We start from the raw sequence: 22,088 nt of genomic DNA on the forward strand, positions 1-22,088 counted from the left end.
TAACTCCTACTCAGTTTCTCATCCCATCTACTCCATGGTAAAATAATTTAAACCCTGCCCCTAAACCTTTCCACCTGGTCTCTTGGATTCCCAATATATCAACCTTTCTCTTAATCATCATGTCAACCAACTCTTGAGCTTTTCCTGTCATAGTCCCAACATTCAGAATCCTGACACTCAGTTCTAGGTTCTCTGCATTCCTATTCTTCTTTTGCCAATGAATCCACTTTCTTTCTCTTCTTTGTCTTGGCCCCACAGTCACTGAATTTACACCGACACCCTGCAGGTTATGACCGATCCGGTATGGTATTCTTTAGATGAACGCTCATATTTGTTTGGCACATTTTTACACCAGATGCCCTTCCTGACGCAACCCTCTGCTTTTATCTGGACTTGAAACCAGCCTCCAGATTGCACTGGTTTGCGCCCCCATAGGGCTGCATTATTTGCAACTCATTTTAATCTGTGTTTATTAAACACAACAGCTCAACTTCTTTAGATTGGGTTTGTATTTCATCTTTTTTTTTAAGTAAATTTAATTGAAACGAAATCCACAGTTGAAACAATAGCAGTATGGAAAGGAATATCGGTATGAATGAAGGCAGAGAGGTCGAGAGAGACTTGAAGGTGACTTGAAGGATTTTGTATTAATTTCCATTTTTAACGGGAGCAAGTGCAGGTTCCTGACTATGGGGTCACGTGTTCAAAGGAAGGAGTTCTGGTAACAATGCGGGCAAGTTTTGGATAAATTGGCGTTTATGGTCTGAGTGACTGTGATGAAATCTCTTTCACATGATAACTTGCAAACAGCCACTTTGCATCTCTGCAAATACGTCACACCTCAGATACCATAGTTGAAGCCCGGAAATTTGCAGCTCAACTGCTCATTCTATGCTGTTATCTTTAGCATGCAACAGCATTATGGTGGGAAAAGTTGTCTTTGATCGGCAGAATGAAAGCTGTTAAAAGGAGGAGTGCTGAGCATGGATTCCTGACGCTGACTTTTGTCCTCCTCTCAGGTGTTTAGCAAACTACAGGACATCAATTACCTGGTGAGGAAGAATGACCAGCTTGCTCCTCACTGTGTCCCCCCTGGATCCTGTGACTTTTCAGACAACAGTGTAGAGGTTGTGACCCAGTGTTTGTCCAAACTGGAACCTCTTGAGGACACCTACCAGCAACCCTCAGGCTGCCTCACCCTGCCTCCTTCCTTGTCTAACAGCCGCTTCCATTCTTCCATACCTACTCCCCCACTCTCTGCTCAGTACTCCTCTCTACCGCCTCACCCCTCCTCTCTCCATGCTCCCTCCTCCTTCCCTCTGCTCACATACTATTTCCATGCTCCTTCCTCCTCGTTTGACAATCCATGTGAAATAGATGAGAGTCGAGGTTTCTCACAGAATGACCTTTCTGCTGGGAGCCAGTTCAACTCCAAAATGTTATCCTCATACAACACAGACCAGTACCATAATCTACCTGAGACCACAAAGTCCCATGACAGAGAGCTGTCTGATTATCAGTCTAGCTTTCAGGAGAGCTTGAGAGCTGGTGTCTCCCACAGGCCCTTGAGAGGCCCAGAAATCCTTTCTCCTCAAGGTGGTCTCCAGTCACTCTGTCCAGAGACCTCAGGTAAGAATCAAACGATTCTCTGAAATGACATCCATCAGTACGTGCCTCAATTATTAAGGTCATGTATTGATTTGTACTTGTGGATTACTAGACGATGTGCGTGCTCCCAAGGAATTCCGGGGTCCGGAGGAAAGTGACGAACTGGAATATCTTGCTGCTACAAATACCTGACTGGTGGAGATTCTGGAAATAAATCTGGTGCTTTTTGTTTTTGCTCAAGTCAAATGTTACGGACTAAGACAACCAAATATCTGGCTTAGTCAAATTGCATCTGGATTACATTCTTCTTGTGACTCACATTGTGCTCATTTCTTGTCTGGCTTTCTTAAATCAGAAAAATAGACCCTGAAAGCTTGTGGAAGATTGACACTCCAATGGTAACATTAAGATGACAACGATTAATTCCTTTTGATTGACAGTCATTCCTCCCAGTAATGAGGGCTTGAATACCAAACAGATACAGTTAAATGTATTTGTCCCGTTCATTTATTACAGTTTAGAAAACTGTTCATCGCAGTATACAAACTATGTCTTATCCAGAGAATGACTGATGTGGTAAGTTGACTACTAATAACATGACTAAAAGTTGCAGCATTCTGCAACTAGTTTTCGTGAGTGGCCGACCAGTTGATCATTAATTGGATACATGTTCAGAAAGTGCCAATGTTTGCGATCAGGAATTGACTTAAAACATGTTCTGTCTCAAAACATAAGACAAAAAATTTAATCTCAGTCTCGGTGGAGATGGAGATGGTGAGGACACCAAACTGGACACCCTCTATGCCTCGGCTGCGCCTCGAGATTCTGTGCATGAAAGTTACAAGCAAAATCGGTGAAAAAGGGGAGCCTTGACAGAGTCCAACTCTCACCGGAAATGAGTCCAACTTATCGCCGGCAATGCAGAGCAAACTCTGACACTGGTCGTACAGGGACAAAACAGCCCAAATCAGGAGGTTCTCCATATTCCCAAAGAACCTCCCACAGGACTCCCCGAGGGACACGGTCAAACGCCTTCTCAAAGTCCACAAAACACACGCAGTCTGGTTGAGCGAACTCCCATGCAGCTTCGAGGATCCTGCTGAGGTTGTAGAGCTGGTCCACTGTTCCACAGCCAGGACGAAAACCACACTGCTTCTCCTGAATCTGAGATTTGACTTTCCAATGGACCCTCCTCTCCAGCACCCCTGAATAGACCTTAGCAGGGAGGCTGAGGAGTATGATCCCCTTATAGTTGGAATGCACACCCTTCTTAAAAAGCGGGACCACCACCCCTGTCTTCCAATCCAGAGGCACTCTCCCCAATGTCCATGCAATGTTGCAGAGGTGTATCAGCCAGGACAGCCCCACAACATCCAGAGCCTTGAGGAACTCCTAGTGGATCTCATCCACCCTTGGGGCCCTGCCTCCAAGGAGCTTTTGAACCACCTCAGTGACCTAAACCCCAGAGATAGAAAAGAGAGAGAGAGCCCATACTCAAGTTTCTCATGGGAAGGCATGTTGCTATAATTGAGGACGTCTTCAAAGTATTCTGCCCCCCGACTCAAATCATTTCGAGTTGAGGTCAGCAGTGCTGCATCCCCACTATACACACGGAACATGAGCAAAGTTCTTTCAGAGGTGAGAGTTGAAATTTCTTCTAACGGGAATCTGACAACCATTCCCAGCAGACCCTCACAATACACTTGGGCCTGCCATGTTGGACTGGCATGTTCCCCCACCATCGGAGCCAACTCACCACCATGTCTTGATCAGTTGACAGCTCGCCCGTCTCTTCACCTGAGTGTCCATGACATGCAGTAGTAAGTCCGATGAAACGACCACAAAGTCAATCATCGAACTGCGACCTAGGGTGTCTGGTGCCAAGTGTACGTGGACACGGTTATGCCTGAACATAGTGTTCATGATGGACAGTCCATAATAACCACAGAAGTCCATTAACATAACACCATTTGGGTTCTGATCGGGGAGGGAGGGGGGTGTTCTTCCCAATCATGCCCTTCCAGGTCTTTCTGTCATTGCCCACGTGGGCATTGAGGTCTCCCAGCAGAATGATGGAGTCCCCACAGGGAGCGCTCTCCAGCACTCCCTCTAAGGACTCCAAAAAGGGTGGGTACTGTAAACTGCTGTTTGGTGGATAGGCACAAACAACATTCAGGACCCATCCCCGTACCTGAAGGTGGAGGGAGGCTACCCTCTCATCCACCGGGGTAAACCCCAACGTACAGCCCCCAAGCTGGGGGGCAATAAGTATACCCACACTTGCTCGACACCTCTCACCATGGACAACTCTAGAGTCCAACCACTTTCAAGAGGACTCGTACCAGGGCCCAACTGGTGCATAGAGGTGAGTCAGACTATATCTAGTCATAACTTCCCGACATCACACACCTACTCGGGCTCCTTCCCTGCCAAAGAGGTGACATTCCATGTCCCTAGAGCTAGTTTCTGTAGCTGGGGATTGGATCGCCATGGAACCCGGCTTTGGCCACCACCCAATCACATCGCATTGCACCCGGCCCCTCTCACAGGTGGTGAGCCTATGGGAAGGAGGGCCCATGCTACCCTTTCCGGCTGTGCCCGGCCAAGCCCCAGGGGTTTTGGAGTCATACTTTAACTGGTCCCTCACATACAGTGAAGAAAATAGTTATTTGAACACCCTGCTATATTGCAACCTCTCCCAATTAAGAATCATGGAGGGATCTGAAATTGACTGAGATTCCAGGACTGGCTCCAGAGGTGGGCCTCAGTGACCCGCGTCCAGGAAAGAGAAACCAAGATCCAATATTTGCACTACTCATAGGGGTTTAGGAGTCATGCTTTGGTCCCTCACCTCGGACCTTTTTGCCATGTGTGACCCAACCTGGGGCATGATGCCCCAGACAAATTAGCTCCTACAATCATCGAGACACACAAACCCCTCCACCACGATATGGTGATGGCTCGAGGAGGGGGTTGTTCATTCATTAATCACCAAAACTCAGGTTTTAAACAATAACTGACTAGATCAACCACTGATGGTGTAGTGGTACACAAACACCCCTGACTTTGGTGCGGGCAGCATGAGATCAATTCCCGCTCAATGATGGTGTTGATATCTGCCCTGCAATTGACTGGCAACGAGTTCACGGCATAGTCTGCCGCCTTTCTCCTGAAGTTAGTTGGGATAGGCTCCAACTCTCCTGTGACCCTTATGAGGATAAGTGGTTTGGATAATGAATGGATGACTAGATCAACCTGAGAAAAAAATTGGTAACAAGTAGAACTGATACAGTGGTACTTCTACTTACAAAATTACTCCATTCCGGAAGCCGTTTCATAAAGTGAATTTTTCACAAGTAGAAGCGCATTTTACATGTAAATAGCATAATCCATTCGAAGCCCCTTCACCCCCCACCGCCAAAAATAAGCATTCAAAGTACATAATCTAAAGAATAATTAAAAAAAAGTTTTCATTTACCTTTGGCGTTGGATGACTGGGAAGAGAACGGTGAGTGACAAGCATAGGGCATCGTGGGGGATGGAGGAGGAGACAAACTTTGACAGCCAAGAGAAGATATATGTACAAATGGACACACACACAACCTAATTCCACTAAAATTACTTGGCGCCCATGGTGAAGAAAAATCAATGAACTTGCCAAAAAAAAAAACAAGTTGTACTTTTCCAATGTACGTTATCTTGCGACAGCGCTGGCGTGATTAGGTGACAATCGAGTGTCCAAGGGAATCAAAAAGCATCATGGGGAAAGATTGACATCCCTCCTAACGAATGGGATGCCAGGAAGATGCTATGGTGATAGCCAATGGGAGGGCAGCTCTATCACACAAAACAAGATACAAGATGTTTACATTCAATGGAATTTGGGGAATCCAGCGCCTATCTTTTCCTTTTGCATCCTCAATTTTCTTCATAACTACAGACAATATTTTTCCGAGGAGACGTGGCAGTTGCAGTCACATTTGAAAAATATATGGGTGTGGTCAGTCATGCCCGTAGATATAAAGTTACGGGTGTGGTCCACCAGTCATGCCCGCAGATAATAAGTTGCGGGTGTGATTCGGGATGGAATCTCAAGACCTTAAAATAACTTGCTAAGTTGTTATACCAGAGTATGTAGTTGTTACCTAATACCATAATCATAATTTGACACTGCACAGACTGAGACAGACATTTTTAAAGAGGTCAATAGACATTCAATTTCAAAACTAAATATTCATCTAATCAAATAACTTTATTTCATCATGATATTGTTATAATCTATCTTAATTTACAGCGCTATCTATTGTCAATCCACTGATGAAAGCTAGCAGTATATCATCTATATCGTCCAAAAGCATATAGAGGGGAAAAGTTTTCAACTTCAAGCTAACACGGTACTATAGGAGAAAATTAGTGTTCGCATTGAGATATATGGACAGACTAGTCAAATGTTAGAACTGAGATCAAGTCAAATAAATCACACTCATATTTATTATAGTTAGAGACTAAAACATTACCTGTGTGTTGTATCCCCAAAATATTTTCAGTGTAAATGAATTTCCTTTGACATGGGTCATGATGTTGATGACTTTCGACGTAAATACGCTCACAGTACGTGAAGAAGCTCTGAACATATGGTTTTGGTATAACTTCCTAACTTCCGAATGTCAAGACCAACGTTCCCACTAATATTTTTACGTGTCTGAGCAAACACACTAAGCTCGTGAGCGCCCCCTTTCACCACTGTGAACATCAGACGTATGCACTGTGGTCATCCATTGGCGTTACATTGGTCATTCAAAGACTCAGATTACAACATTTACATTCCCACCAGAACATTTTTAAGAACAATTTTGTGTTTTTGCAAACTTATAATGAAAATGGCAACAAACAAACAAAAAATACATTGCTAACTCAACCGAGCCAAATATGAACTATGAATTTGAAAGGTTGCTTGAAACTTTGTTCCATTTTTTTTTAACCCACAATGATATCCCTGTCTATTTTTCTTGGTGGAAAACTGAATTATTGTTTGCAGAATATCTTTAGCAATGCATGTTGAAAGCTGAATGATGCTCCCAAACAGTTTTAAGGTTAATATTATTTTGCCTCCTTTATTTAAAATACAGAATTAGCTTTTTGTGCTCTGTATTGTCGGTGCTTTCATCCTCGATCAGGCTGTGCCATGGTGGAATTTTAACATTATACATAATCTCATCCTGTACTTTCCACTTTGGCTTCCGACCAGACCTTCTTTACTCAAAAAAGAGAAAATCTCATCCAGTTTCACCGCTTTTTCTTCTGTTATTCACATACCCCGACATTCATTAAAGCAACAGCACTTCTTTTTTTTTTTAACCGTTATTATCAAGAGTAAGCACAAGCAGCATGTCTAACTCTCTTTGCTCTACATTGTCCAGACTGTGTCGCTAACTAAAGCGATGATGGTGTTTGTAATTATGACTGTACCCCTTTAAGAGGGGGCGGAGTCAAGTAAACTAGCAGGAGTACTGTGCTTATGTGTTTAAAAAAAAAAAAAAAAAAGATCAGGCTGTGGTTCACTGTGCTGCATCGGTTTTCATGTGGACTGAAAATGTCTATGTATTTCTACTCGTAACAAATTTTACGCGTGTGATTTTTCATGCTCAACTGTGCAGATTTGCGAGTGCGATGGTGGACGGGCGCCAATCAATTCAGTGACTGCAGCTGTCGAGCGTTGCCCTCACAGTTCTGAGGACTGGGATTCAAATTGGGGCTGCCACCTGTGTGCAGTTTGCATTTTCTCCTGATGCCTTTGTGGGTTTCCTCCCGGCACACCAGTTTCCTCGCACATCCCAAAAACATGCAATAATTAGAGACTCTAAATTGCTCCTCGCTGTGACTATGAGTGCAACTGTTGTCTTTCTCTCTGTGCCCTGCGATCGGCTGGCAACCAGTTCAGGGTTTCCCCTGCCTCCTGTCCTATGATAGCTGGGATCGGCTCCAGCAGTACCACGACCCTCATGAGTATACATTATCTTTACATTTGTTTACATTGAATAGGAAAAAGGTTGATGGATGTTGTGAGGGAGGACATGAGGACAGTGGTTGTTAGAGAGGAAGATGCACGAAATAGGCTTGGATGAAAAAAGTTGACACGCTCTGGCAACTCCTATTGGGACAAGCCGAAAGGAAAAGAAGAAGAAGGAAAAAGTCAACACGCTTGACGAGTGGTAAGAGCGTCTGCCTCAAAGTTATGCGGTCCAGAGTTCATCGCCTTGCCACTGTAGAGTTTGCAAGTCCTCTCCGTGCCATTGTGGGTTTTCTCAGGGTGCTCAAATTTCCTCCAACATCCCAAAAACATGCATCGTAGGTGGAGTAAAGTCTATAAATTTCCCTTAAGTGTTAATGAGAGTGTGAATAAGTATTTCTATGTTCCCTGCTATTGGTTGGCATCTAGTTCATGGTGTACCCCGCCTCCTGACCAAAGATAGCTGGGATGGGCTCGAGCACTCCCACAACTCTTGTGAGGATGAGCGGCTCAGAAAATGGATAGATGAATAATACATTTGCTATTAAATGCAAAAATTGATACTAACCTTAATGGGTTGTTTTCACTGACGTCACGTTCTTAGCTAAATTACCTATACACCACTGCGCTCCTCGATTTAACCTTTCTACCTAACGCCTAACAGTGTTGTAGATTCCGGAATGCTCTCCGTTACTGTTTGTTTTTGTGTTTCACGGGCATCTCGGGACTCAAGTACACAAAAGAGGACTTGCTAACCCTCAGAGAAGCTTCTTCTGACTTTTTTTCGACAACTCTCGCCAATTCGCTGAAGCCTTATCCAGAGTTGCTATCGGCGTGCTCTTCAAAGCCTCACGATCCGGTACACAAGTCCGGCTGCGTAAGCGGGAACTTTGTCTTATGCTTCCGACGAAAGACTTTGGACGTTCTGCGGCTCTGTGCTTCACAGAGTCTTGGCTTTGTGGACCATTGCCCGACGCTGCTACCACGCTGCCCAGTTTCAACCTCCATCGTGCTGATGTGTCACCGAGCTAATAAGCTTAATCAAAACCCTTTTCAGAAGGCCAGCATTACAGTGAAGATCGTTTTTTTTTTTTGTTAGTGACTTGAAAGATTCGAGAATTTTGTGAAACACTAGATTTGTTTCTTATCTTAAACAAATAATAAACATTTTGCTTTGCTTGTGGTGAACTAATATACAGGTTTTATTTTTTTAAAAGTTGAATAAATGGAGTTTGCCTTTAAATTAAAAAAATAATATTCCACCGCCTTTTGTTTTCCATGTTGGCATACAGGTAAGTGCCCATATATATATATATATATTTTTATACATTTTATATTTTTTATAGTTAGGTTGTTTAGAAAAAAATTGCTGCAGTGTGTGCTGACCTCTGTAACGTCTGTACACCATTCCTCGTTGATATAAAAGCTTATTCCACCGCCTTTTGTTTTCCGTGTTAGTATACAGGTAAGTGCTCCTCCTTTGTGATTTCGGTCACATAGAGTAAAAGATCAAGGGAAAATGGGAGAGAAGGTAGAGTAGAAGAGGCAAGCATGAATGACCGGGAAGTGGCTTTGATTAGTAAGGGAGAAATTAGAAAGGCACTGAACGAAATGAAAAATGGAAAGACAGTTGGTCCCGTGGAGTGGAGGTATGGAAGCAATTTGGTGAGGTGGCTGTGGAGTTTTTGACCAACTTAAAACCAGCAAACTCAAACCAGCAAAATATGACAGAGCAGATGTATTGAGTTTAATCACACACGCAAAAATACAGCACAAAAACGATAAAACTAACACAAAATAGAAGTTCAAAGACAGAGTAGTCGAGCCAAGCTATGAATAGTCACCAAAATTGAACAACCAGGCAAATAGGCATTCCTCAAAACATTCCAGAATTATGCATCACAAAAGACCTTCATCATAATAACTTAAATGTATGAAGGAAAATAAAGAGAATAAAGAATAAAAATACACAAACACATAACAATTGGACACTCTAAATTGCCCCCAGGTGAGACTGTCAGTGCGTCTGGTTCTTTGTTTCTATGTACCCTGCGTTTCGCTGGCAACCACTCCAGGGTGTACCCTGCCTCCTGACAGCTGGGATAGGCCCCGGCACTCCTGCAACCCTCGTGAGGATCAGCATCTTAGAAAATGGATGGAGAATGTATGGCTTTTTGGCCCTTGCAAATGTTTCAAGCCACTTGATATGATGCAAATCTCTGGATGCTTCATTATTTATTTAAAAAAAATCTGCATCTGCTTTTCTGTGTGATTTTTCAAAAGTGACTAGCTTGTGACTGCTAAGCTCAGTCCATTGAGGGAATTCCAGGTTGACGTTAGTATCGAGTACGCTGAAGTGAAGACTGACACTATGAAAAGCACTGTTAGGGGCATGACCATGGCCTCTGGCAGTAGCCCCACGCCTGCACTGTGTAGACGCTAATTAGACTCGGCATTTAAGCCTTGAGTGTGTCTCTTTCATTTGCCAGTTTGTTGTGTTTGTGTGACACTGCATCATTGTGCGTAAGTACGCAAGTGTCTTGTAGAGCTTCCCCTCGTTATAGCGTTCCTGTGCCACTATAGTCAAGTCATGTTTTTTTTTTTCATGTTTTCAAGTTCTGCCTCATAGTCATCAGACCTCATTTAATGTTTTTGGACCTTGCCTGTAGCCTCGCGTTTTTGTGTCTCCCCCTTCCAAGCTTTGCTTCGTACTTCGGACCTTGTTTCAGGATTATTGGACTTTGACTTCTGCCTATTCGGACTGCTTAGCCGTGTATGACCTCTGCCTGAAATACAACACCCCTCAACATGTCCTTGCCTTGGAGTCCTACATTTGGGTTCTGTCCCTCGCCCCGTGCGCATGACATGCGCGATATAGACGTCTGATACAAAAGGGCATTGCGTTCAACAACAAATAATATGAGCTCTCCCATTCAGATAAAAACCACCGGTGTTCATCCACTTATTTTTCCGGCCCCATGGAAAATCAGCTGGAAAACGCTGGCCTCACAGTTCTGAGGTCCCGGGTTCAATTCCGGACCTGCCTGTGTGAAATTTGCATGTTCTTCCCATGCTTGCGTGGGTTTTCTCCAGGCACTCTGGTTTCCTCCCACATCTCAAAAACATGCAACATTAATTGGACCGGGTGTGGTTGTGAGTGCGGCTGTTTGTCTCTATGTGCCCTGCGATTGGCTGGCAACCAGTCCAGAGTGTACCCTGTCTCCTGCCCGTTGACAGCTGGGAGAGGCTCCAGCACTCCCCGCGACCCTCGTGAGGACAAGCGGCTAAGAAAATGGATGGATGGATGTGCATTTTCCCCTCATTTTTAGATTGCAATTGACATATTATTTTCTCCCAAGATCATGATCCGACTGCGAACCTTTGAGCTATTTTCATTCAACATGAATGCCAGAAAATATCGTGTTAATCTTTCCTGAAGCGCTCATGTGACCGTGGTCAGGGAGACGCAGGGGAGATGTCTTCTTCGTGCCGAGGTCATCCACTTTGGATTTAACACCATACTCTCGTCGCAGCGCTGAGCTGGGCAGCTCGAACAATAAAGCTACTCTTCCCCTGTCGCATCGCCCATTTTTCGTTCTCACCCGCCCACTGCACATGGCTCCGCAGTTCCGTCCCACTCGGTCATTGACACACACACACACACACACACACGCACACGCACACTCACACACACGCACGCTGAGCTTGTCAGAACAACCGGAATAAACTCAAGCAACGCGCGCACGCAAATGCGTAATAAACGCAATCAACCCGAAGTCACAACTACCCTAATGAACTCAAGCAAAGCGTGTGGGCGCTCAGAAACAGAACTTTGATATGCTTTTGTGCCATCACGGGAACCGCGCAAAAAGAGGCAGAGCTGCATGCTGCTCGAGGGCAGCAGGTTGGACACCTCTCGAAAAAAAATGGGATCTTTGGGGTTCTGAGTGCAAATGACTGTTCAATATTTGTTCCATACGTCTCGGTGTTTTATTTGTCACACATTGTTGTATAAAAATAGGCAGTATGCCATTCTACAGTTTATCTCCCACGCTGCAGCCTGATGGTGTGTGCCTAGCGCGCGCGCCCGGTGTCGACTCGAGATCGCGCATCTTGGTGAGCTTGGAGCAGAGCACACAAGAGGAAGGGGGATAGCAATGAAGAGACACAACGCAATTGCTCTGTGATGATCAGTGTCAACAATCAATCATTCAATGCACGCTGATGTGAGAGACAATTTCGTGTGTGATGCTGCTTGTGGACGGCAAGACGGACACGCGTGCACATGGTCAAGGTAAGAGAACGCTGTCAAAGCACCAATGCATACGCATGTTGCACACTTCACATTCTTGCAGTTCCTGGAGTTTTAGTCTTTGGCTGCAGGTGGGCCTCGTAAGGAGTGAAAATGATTTTGTGGAAGCGCTGGTTGTGTTATGCTTGAAAATCAAACTCATTCGAGTCGTCTTGTTGCGCCGAGGAAGCTTGTTGACACCCTTGTTGGTTTTGAGAGTTGAACGCATATTATTGGGAAGCACCCTGGCCCGACCCCGCCCTACAAGATGGCATCTCTTGTATCTTCAGTCACATGCCAAAATAAGTCACCATTTGGACGGGCAACAAAGATGGTCATATAACAGTACAATACACGATTTGAACCGACATATCAGTAAATATCTCCCATTTATACATTTACACACACACTGATTGATTTTCGAAACAAATGGGCACGAAAAACACTCAACAACAATGAAACTTTAAATGCAAAGAGTAGAAGTGTTTCTAAGTTTTAAGTTTAAGATATACTGTTGGTAATTTTTCTAATATTTTCATTCGGGGTTACAGTTCTCAACGTATGCAACTCTGTGACTGCCATTACATATTAAAATAGTCCTAGGAAATATTGAATGGCTCAATGCAACATCTGCTTATGTATGTCTATGATTTGGACAGGCAGCGTGCGCAGTATGTAGAAGACATGGTACCATGTTTTCTACATCCTGTGGACAATTTAGACAATATCGCTTCATATGACAATTGAATACATGTATCCATTCATCTGGTGTACTTCCATTTATCAGAGCGCAGCAGCTTTAGCAGGGAAGCCCAGACTTCCTTCCCCTCAGCCACTTCATCCAGGTCTCCCCAGGGAATCCCGAGGCCTTCACAAACCCCTATGGTCTCTACTGGGGTGACGTACCTGGAACACCTCACCAGGGAAGCATTGTCATCAGATGTGGAGAAGGAGGGGCTCAACTCTGAGCCCCTTCTGAATTATCGAGCTTCTCAATCTATCTCTAGGAGAGAGCCTGGACACCCTGTGGAGGAAACCCATTTCGGCCCTTTGTTTCTGGGATCTTGCTTCAGTCATGTCCAACATAGCTCATGAACATAGGTGAGGGTAGGAACATGGATCGACTGGTAAATTAAGACTTTTGCTTTACGGCTCACCTCCTTTTTCACCGATACAGACAGCATCACAGCAAAATCTGCACCGATCCGCCTGTTGATCTCCCATTCTATTCTTTCCTCACTTGTGAACAAGACTCCAAGACACTCTTACACACTAGTGAATGTTCCGTTCGTTAGAAAGAGTCCTAGGTTATCCATCCATCCATTTTCTTAGCCGCTTATCCTCACAAGGGTCACGGGAGTGCTATAGAGCCTATCCCAGCTTTCATCGGGCACGAGGCAGGGTATACCCTGAACAGGTTGCCAGCCAATGGGAGGGAACATGGAGACAGATAACAGGTGCACTCACAATCACATCCGCGGACTAATTAGAGTCTCCAATTAATTAATGTTTTTGGGATGCGGGAGAAAATTGGAGTAATTGAAGAAAACCCACACAACCGCGGGGAGAACACGCAAACTGATGCGCCAATGTGTTGCCTCGTCCCAAATTAGAAAGATGAAATGGTCCAAAAATCAGTGCTCTTTTATGTGTTCAAAATTGTAACTATGGGTTTGAAATTTTCAAAATTCCATTACATTACATTTTCCAAGTAGCCGATCCTCACAAGGGTTGCAGGACTGCTGGAGCCTTGAGTAATGACAAAACACAGGGAAAACGTATATCTGTACAACCATTTTAAACCATAAATGATAAAATCTTCATCTGATCAAGAATAACAACCTCATTATGGTTGTGTGGTAATTGTAGTCTATCCCAGGTGAGAGATGAGGTGGACCCTGGACTGGTTGTCAACCAGTTGGAGGCAGTGATGCCGGTAACGCATGACTCCAAAATCCCACCATTTTGAGTAATGAGCAAAATAAAGCGTTACTTTGCTGGAGAGTAATTATATTACAGTTACCTTTTCAAGCTTACAACAGTTACTTATTCATCATCAGTGTCTCTCATCGAATACTTATTGATTGAAACAAAGACAAGTCCAGCTGTGCAGAAACGTCTAACTGAGAACACACATTTACAATGAAAGGTTTATGTGAAGACTTCAGATGCAAAAGTGGATATATCCATTTGAACAAATTTAACAAACACCATTTTAACCGATTTTCACAAAACTGGATATTTCTGCTTTTGCGTCTGAACTCTTTACATGCACTGTGGAAAAACACACGTTTGATTTTTTTGTCTCACTGTTTGAATTCATCAGACTAAACTTCTCCTGTTTCAGGTCAGTCAGGGTCACCAAAATTATTTAATTCCGTTAAATGCCACAATAATGAGAGAATTTCTGAGAGAATTCAATGTTATGTTTTTCAAGGTCAAAAGTTTATATACACAAATGTACCATGTATTTATAGAACATAGGAAGCCCAGATGATGAGGTTATGGCTTCGGAAGCTCCTGATCTGACCATTTTTGTGTATTTTCTGAATCACAGATTCTACCAAAAGTTCGGACAACCTCCCACATCCCAAAAACATGCAGTAATTGGTCACTCTAAATTGCCCTTATGTGTGATTCGGAGTGTGACTCCATATTCCCTGCGATTGGCTGGCAACCAGTTCAGGATGTGCCCTGCCTTCCTCCATGCTGACAGCTGGGATAGGCTCTAGCAGTCCCGTGATCCTTGTGAGAATAAGCGGGTAAGAAAATGAATGAATGGAAGAACATATCTACAGTGAAAGTTTCTATGTGTCAAGCCAGGCGTGGAAAGCTCAGACATGCTTTTATCTCAAGCTGAGTACTGTAATGGTTTTCTTACTGGACTCCCCAAAAGAGCATTAAACAGTTGCAGCTCATTTAGAATGCTTCAGCTTGGATTTTGACCAGAACAAAGACGTCAGAGTCTATAACTCCAATTCTAAAGTCCTTACACTGGCTTCCGGTCAGCTTCAGAATAGATTTTAAAGTTTTGTCACTGGTCTATAAGTCACGAAATGGTTTCGTCCTGAAAACACGAAAGACAGGCTTACGGAATACAAACCCAGTAGAGTTCTGAGATCGACGGACTCAGGTCAAATAGTGGTGTGCAGACTCCAAGGCAAACATGGTGAAGCAGCATTTTGCTATGATGCTGCACACAAATGGAATAAGTTGTCAACAGAGGTGACGTAAGCGCCAAGTGTGAATATTTATAAATCCAGGTTAAACACTCTTCTTTTTTTTTCGTGCTTTTTTGAGTACTTCCAATTTTAATGATATTTCTTGCAAGTTGGATGTTTTGGAGACAAGGTTAGAGAGAGCAGACTTCAATGGTTTGGACATGTCCAGAGGCGAGATAGTGAGTATATTGGTAGAAGGGTGCTGAGGATGGGGCTGCCAGGCAAAAGAGTGAGAGGAAGACTAAAGAAAAGGTTGATGGATGTTGTGAGGGAGGACATGAGGACAGAGTGGAAGATGCAGGAGATAGGCTTAGATGGAAAAAGATGACACGCCGTGGCGACCCCTGACGGGACAAGCCGAAAGGAAAAGAAGATTCTGTTAAATGCGGTGGATACTTTTAATAGCTTACAAGAAAAACTGAACAATGATGTACTGAATAAGTATTGTGCATAATGATGATGAAAAACAGAATTCCGAGACTCAGTGCCTTGGGGTGGGAAGGTTATTGGCTCTCTGCTTGTCGCGCATAGCCAATCGCATACGAGGATTTACAGTTGGGATTTCTACATTGTTGCCAGGCAAGCATCAGCAGCCTGACCTAGATTCATGCTCCACATGCACTAGCTCTCTCTCTTTCTCTTTCTTTCTCTCTTTCTCTCTCTCACTCTCTCCCGTCTCTCTGTCGCTCATGAGCGCACACTCAGGGTGTGTGCTTAGCACAAAGGCACAGAGGCGGTATGGTTTCATCATTCATGTGGGTATGCGAGAGTGTAAAGGTGAGTGGAGTTGAATGACATTTTCAAGGTTCACCTCAAAAATATACACTGACATGCATGTCCATGCACACACACACACACACCACACACACACACCACACACACACACACACACACACACACACCACACACACACACACACACACACACACACACACACACGCTGGCTGACTTTTTCCTTTCAATTGCCACCAAGCATATATCTTTGTGTTTGCATTTTCTTTTCAAAGTAAGAGTTCATTCACCAACTGCTTACATCATAATCCCTCATGAAGTAGTTCACCCAATTTATTGCTACACTTGTGAAATTCCAGAGGGGAAGTACTGTTTCCTCTTGTTTAGTGAGCGTAAACATCAACGTGTCATGTCCCTGCCGTCCAGTCCTGGCTGGGCGTGGCCAGCTGAGTAGGAGGTGCACACTTATGCCTCATACGGTCTGATTAACTCCAGTATATATAGGAGTCTGGGGACGACTAGTCCTTCTTCGCCAGATCGTCGCAACTCATGCCCCGTTCCTGCACTTCTGTATCTCTGATCGTGAACCCATGTGTACCGACCTCCGCCTGTTCTCCGACCGACCCTGTAAGCCTGACTCCTTTGACACTCCTGCCTTCTTTGATCGATCTACCGACTCCTGCCTGCCCTCTACGCCCAACGTCCTGACTACCGCTGCTGCACTTGACTGTCTACCTGGTCCCCGACCTTGGAACGAATAAACACTCTTCCCAAAATGCCTCTGCGTCTCCGGAGTCCTGCATTTGAGTCCTCTGTCTCGATGGGTCGTGACACAAAGTTCAAAAAGTAAATACAATGAAATGACATTTAACACAACTTTCTTGCTTCGCTTCCGTTTTGATCTGAACGTCTGTAGGGGAAGTGCCAAATGTGTGTTATCAGTTGGCCTGTGAGTTCCTTCCTCTCTTAGAACACGGGCCCAGCCGAGCTGTTTGCATCTGGACGGGAACCTTGGGAATGTGAAGTCGCACTGGGCAGTGTGTAGACACAATGTTTTGCAAAGAGGAAGTTGGACTATCATCTGGTAGTCTTTTCTCTTTTAACCTCTGAATATCCTGAATATTCACAATGTTGTCGCTGTTCCATTGGGTCAGTCAGTTGTTTTTTTTTCCCAGAACCTTCTGTCTACCCATAATATTCTACAACTCTTACAATATTTCCAATCTTTTTATATAATATTATGAGTCTTATATTCCAATTTTCTTCTGTGAGATTGCCATTTTTCACAAATTTTCTATTATCAGACACTTCTCAAACTATTTCTATGATGTTGCCAGAATTTTCGTATATTTCAAAGACTATTCCTTTACTATTCCCAGACTCTTACTATAATATTGCCAGGCTCCTCCGAAATATTCCCAGATTTTTCGTTTACCCTTCCCCTTATTATACTGTTTGTATAATATTGTCTGTTGCTCTCTGTAATATTGTAAATGACTGGCGACCAGTTCAGGGTGTACCTCGTCTATTTCCCAAAGTCAGCTGCGATAGTCTCCACCACACATGCACTACATTGTGATTTGGACTTGAGTCGAATCAACTTAGTTTTGATGACTCGTGACTTGACTTGAAATAGAACTGAAAGACATCAGATTGGACTTGGACTCGAGTTTATCTAACTTGACCTGGGACAGAATGACTTGACACACTTTATTTTTTTTAATTTTCTACATTCTGTTTAAAGATTTTAGGCACTAATATAACATTTCGATGTATGTTCTCCCCGTACCTGCGTGGCTTTTCTCCAGGCAATTCAGTTATCTCCCACATCCCAAAAACATGCATTAATTGGACATCCTGAATTGCCCGAAGGTGTCAAAGTGAGTGTGACTGGTTGTTTTATTTCTATGTGCCCTGCGATTGACTGGCAACTAGTTCAAGGTGTACCCAGCCTCCTGCCCGAAGATAGCTCAGATAAGCTCCAGGACTCCCACGAGCCTTGTGAAGATAAGCGGCTTAGATGATGGATGGATAACATCTTGGTATGTGCGCACATGCTTGGAATGGAACTGTCATGAGGTTTGGTTGAGATTAGCATGTCAATCAGTTAACATAGTGGTCCCAACCACCTGGCTCCGGACTGGTACCGGTCCAAAGACCATTTTGTACCAGGCTGCAAAGGATGAATAATAAATGATTAAATTGTTGTTAGTTCTGAGTGTCTTATTTTGAAAGACAACCACTTGCGCCCTTGCCTCATTTCTGCGCTTGAAACAATGGGTCATCTTTTTCTTGCATCGGCATTCCAAGATAGCCACCATAAAATGAAACAGTTAACTGGATAATTTATTTGGAAAGTGTATACAGTGTAAGACAATGATGACACTACAAAGGGTCACAGACTGCTTGCAATAAGAAAGCTGTATTTAAAAGAAAATACCAAGATTCCCATCTGTGTTACAGGTTCATTGAAACAGATGATTCACAAAACCCACACCTATGGCGTAAGGTCGCTATCAAAACGGCGAGAGTTCAAAAGCGAGAGGTGTTATTTCAAAACTGAGCGAGCATTTTAATCATGTGCGTCCTCCCACTTGTTTTATGTGCCCATTACTCACGTTTCTATGTATTTTGAGCTCTCGTTGTTTTGATAGCGACCTGACGCTATACTTTTGCAGCAAACATTTCAGAGAGGCTGCAGTAAAGACTGAAAACAGCCTGCTCTCAGCGACCACAATAAGGAGAATAAATGAAATCGCAGGGGACATTGAGACACAGTTACTTGAGAAAATAATACATAACGGCTATGCATTATGATGAGTTGAATTTTTCATGCATTTAACATTTGATTTTAAGACAATCGTGTGAATTTATTTTTGCCATGCGCGTGCGTCTCTCTCTCTCTCTCTCTCTCTCTCTCTCTCTGTATATATATATATATATATATAATATATATATATATATATACACACAAAATCATGGAGGAGTCTGAAATTTTCATCGTTGGTGCATGTCCACTGTGAGAGAGATAAGCTAAAAAGAAAATTCCAGAAATCACAATCTATGATTTTTTTTTTAACGATTTATTTGTGTGATACAGCTGCAAATAAGTATTTGAACACCCGAGAACACCAGTGTTAATATTTGGTACAGTAGCCTTTGTTTGCAATTACTGAGGTCAAACATTTCCTCTAGTTGTTCACCAGGTTTGCACACACTGCAGAAGGGATTTTGGCCCACTCCTCCACACAGATCTTCTCTCCATCAGACAGGTTTCTGGGTTGTCGCTGAGCAACACAGAGTTTCAGGTACCTCCAAAGATTTTCTATTGGGGTTAAGTCTGGAGACTGGCAAGGCCACGCCAGAACCTTGATATGCTTCTTACGGAGCCACTCTTTGGTTTTCCTAGTTGTGTGCTTCAGGTCATTGTCATGTTGAAAGACCCAGCCATGACCCATCTTCAATGTTCTGAATGAGGGAAAGAGGTTGTTCCCCAAAATCTGACAATACATGGCTGCGGTCATCGTCTCCTTAATACAGTCCAGTCGTCCTCCCCCATGTGCAGAAAAACACCCCTTCGTTGTCCTCCAATCACGGTGAGTGGAATTATGACCAAAAAGTTAAATTTTGGTCTCATCTGACCACAAACCTTTCTCCCATGACTCCTCTGTATCATCCAAATGGCCATTGGCAAATTTAAGACGGGTCTTGACATGTGTTTGTTTAAGCAGGGGAACCTTCCGTGCCAGGCATTATTTCAAACCATGATATCTTAGTGTATTATCAACAGTCACCATGGAAACGGTGGTCCCAGCTCTTTTCAGGTCATTGACCATGTCCTGTCGTGTAGTCCCGGGCTGATTCTTCACCTTTCTAAGGATCATTGAGACCCGACGAGGTGATATCTTGCATAGGGCTCCACTCCAATTGAGATTGACCGTCATGTTTAGCTTCTTCCATTCTCTAATTGCTCCAACAGTGGACCTTTTTTCACCAAACTGCTTGGTAATTTCTCCGTAGCCCTTTTCAGCCATGTGGAGTCATGCAATTTTGTCCCTGGTGTCTCTTTGGACAGCTCTTTGGTCTTGGCCATGTTACAAGTTCGAGTCTTACTGATTGTATAGGGTAGACAGGTGTCTTTATACAGCTAACGACCTCACACAGGTGCATCTGATTCAGGATAATACATGGAGTGGAGGTGGACTTTTAAAGGCCGACTAACAGCTCTTTTAGGGTCAGAATTCTAGCTTATTGACAGTGTTCAAATAGTTATTTGCAGCTGGATCACACAAATAAATCGTTAAAAAAAATCATATATTGTGATTTCTGTATTTTTGTTTTGAGATTATCTCTCTTACAGTGGACATGCACTTATGATGAAAATTTCAGACCCCACCATGATTTCTAAGTGGGAGAACTAGCAGGGTGTTCAAATACTTATTTTCTTCACTGTATAGCATTTCTCTCCCTTCTTGAGTAGTAATGTTTTGACTACCTTTAGATCCTATATCTGCGCTGTTTTTGTTTTCACCACATACATTTTTCGTCTTTTCATCATGTACAGTGCCTTGTGAAAGTGTTTGCCCCCCTTTAACATTTCAACCTTTAGCCACATTTCAGGCTTCAAACATAAAGATATCCATCCATTTTCTTTGCCGCTTATCCTCACAAGGGTCGCGGGGAGTACTGGAGCCTATCCCCGCTGTCAACGGGCATGAGGCGGGGTGCACCCTGAACTGGTTGCCAGCCACTCGCAGTGCACATGGAGACAGACAACAGTCGCACTCACAATCACACTTAGGGTCAATTTAGAGTGTCCAATTAATGTTGCAAATTTCTGGAATGTGGGAGGAAAACTGGAGTGCCCGGAGAAAACCCACACAGGCATGGGGAGAACATACAAACTCCACAGAGGTGGGTCCAGGATTGAACCCCGGATTTCAGAAATGTGAGGCCAACCCTTTACCAGCTGCGCCACCATGCCGCCCCACATAAGGATATAAAATTTTCATTTTTTGTCAAGAATCAACAAGTGGGATACAATCGTGAAGTGGAATGAAATTTTGGGGATATTTTATACTTTTAACAAATAAAAAACTGAAAAGTGGGGCATGCAACATTATTCGGCCCCTTTACTTTCAGTGCAGCAAACTCACTCCAGAATTTCAGTGAGGATCTCTGAATGATCCATTGTTTACTGATGAGGATAAACAAAGAATCTTTTCCCTAAAACGTGTCTGTTATTCCTTTCTGTGCCATCTGCCTGGACAGCACACACAGTCATGCATTCTGTCTAGCAGTTGCAACAGTAGCAAAAGAAACAATCGTTGAAGTACAGTGGAACCTTTGTGGAATTGGAAATTACAACCAAATTGAAAGTTACACACCCCTTCCATGAGCCATCACCTTATCATGGTGTAGGGATTTGTGTTTCCCAATGATCCTAGGAGCTAAGTTGTCTGGGCTGTCTAACCCTGGTATGGTTACCCACAGTAAAATCCTTGGTGAGGGACCAGACAAAGCATGGCTCCATAAACATCTATCATGAGTACAACTAATGGATTGAGGTTTCCCTTGCCCGGAGGCAGGTCACCAGGTCACCCCCTCTGGAGCCAGCCCTGGAGATGGGGCTTGAAGGCGATCGCCGGGTGGCAAGGCCGACACCCATGGGGCTCTGCTGGCCACAGTCTGAAAGGGTAACATGGGTCCCCCGTCCCCATGGGCTAACCACCTGTGAGAGGGCCCATAGGGGTCGGGTGCAATGTGAGCTATGCGGCAGCTGAAGGCGGGGACCTTGGCGATTTAATCCCAGCTACAGAAACTGGCTTTAGGGATGTGGACCATCACCTCTCTGGAAGGGAAGGAGCCGGACCTGGTGTGTGAGGTCGAGAAATTCCGAAGAGATATTGTCGGACTCTTCTCCACACACTGCTTGGGCTCTGGTACCAGTCCTCTTGAGTGGGGTTGGACTCTGTTGCCCACATAGAGAGATGCCAAGCAGGTGTGAGGATAGTTATTGCTCCCCGGCTCGGCGCCTCTACGGTGGGTTCCACCTTAGGGGATGGGAGAATTAACCCCTTCTGCCTTCGAGTGGGGGGGGGGGGGGGTCCTGACTGTTGTTTGTGCCTATGCACAAAAAGGGTTCGAACACACACTTTTTGGACTCATTAGAGGGAGTGGTGGAGAATGCCCCGACTGTGGACCTCAATGCTCACGTGGGCAATGG

The 22,088-nt window shown here is 44.0% G+C and overlaps 2 protein-coding genes across 9 annotated transcripts in view; both read left to right on the plus strand.

The window, feature by feature from the left end:
• The window catches only part of irak1 (interleukin-1 receptor-associated kinase 1), a 62,757-nt gene extending 60,831 nt beyond the window's left edge, over window positions 1-1,926 (plus strand). For both annotated transcript variants that reach the window (XM_061805977.1, XM_061805967.1), the window contains exons 13-14: window positions 1,020-1,629; window positions 1,721-1,926. In XM_061805977.1, the coding sequence (XP_061661961.1) occupies window positions 1,020-1,629; window positions 1,721-1,800 (690 nt within the window). In that variant the 3' untranslated portion in view covers window positions 1,801-1,926. The remainder of the gene's footprint in view (window positions 1-1,019; window positions 1,630-1,720) is intronic.
• Window positions 1,927-11,384: 9,458 nt separating this feature from the next.
• ccdc120a (coiled-coil domain containing 120a) overlaps window positions 11,385-22,088 on the plus strand; it is a 48,437-nt gene continuing 37,733 nt past the window's right edge. For 2 of the 7 annotated variants that reach the window (XM_061806093.1, XM_061806102.1), the window contains exon 1: window positions 11,388-11,912. In XM_061806093.1, the coding sequence (XP_061662077.1) occupies window positions 11,867-11,912 (46 nt within the window). In that variant the 5' untranslated portion in view covers window positions 11,388-11,866. Of the gene's footprint in view, window positions 11,913-22,088 lie in introns of all 7 variants that reach the window. The other 5 variants (XM_061806139.1, XM_061806083.1, XM_061806110.1 and 2 more) reach the window with 5 other exon arrangements.

This window comes from Syngnathoides biaculeatus, chromosome 2 (assembly GCF_019802595.1).
Source record: "Syngnathoides biaculeatus isolate LvHL_M chromosome 2, ASM1980259v1, whole genome shotgun sequence".
Classification (NCBI taxonomy): Eukaryota; Metazoa; Chordata; class Actinopteri; order Syngnathiformes; family Syngnathidae; genus Syngnathoides; species Syngnathoides biaculeatus.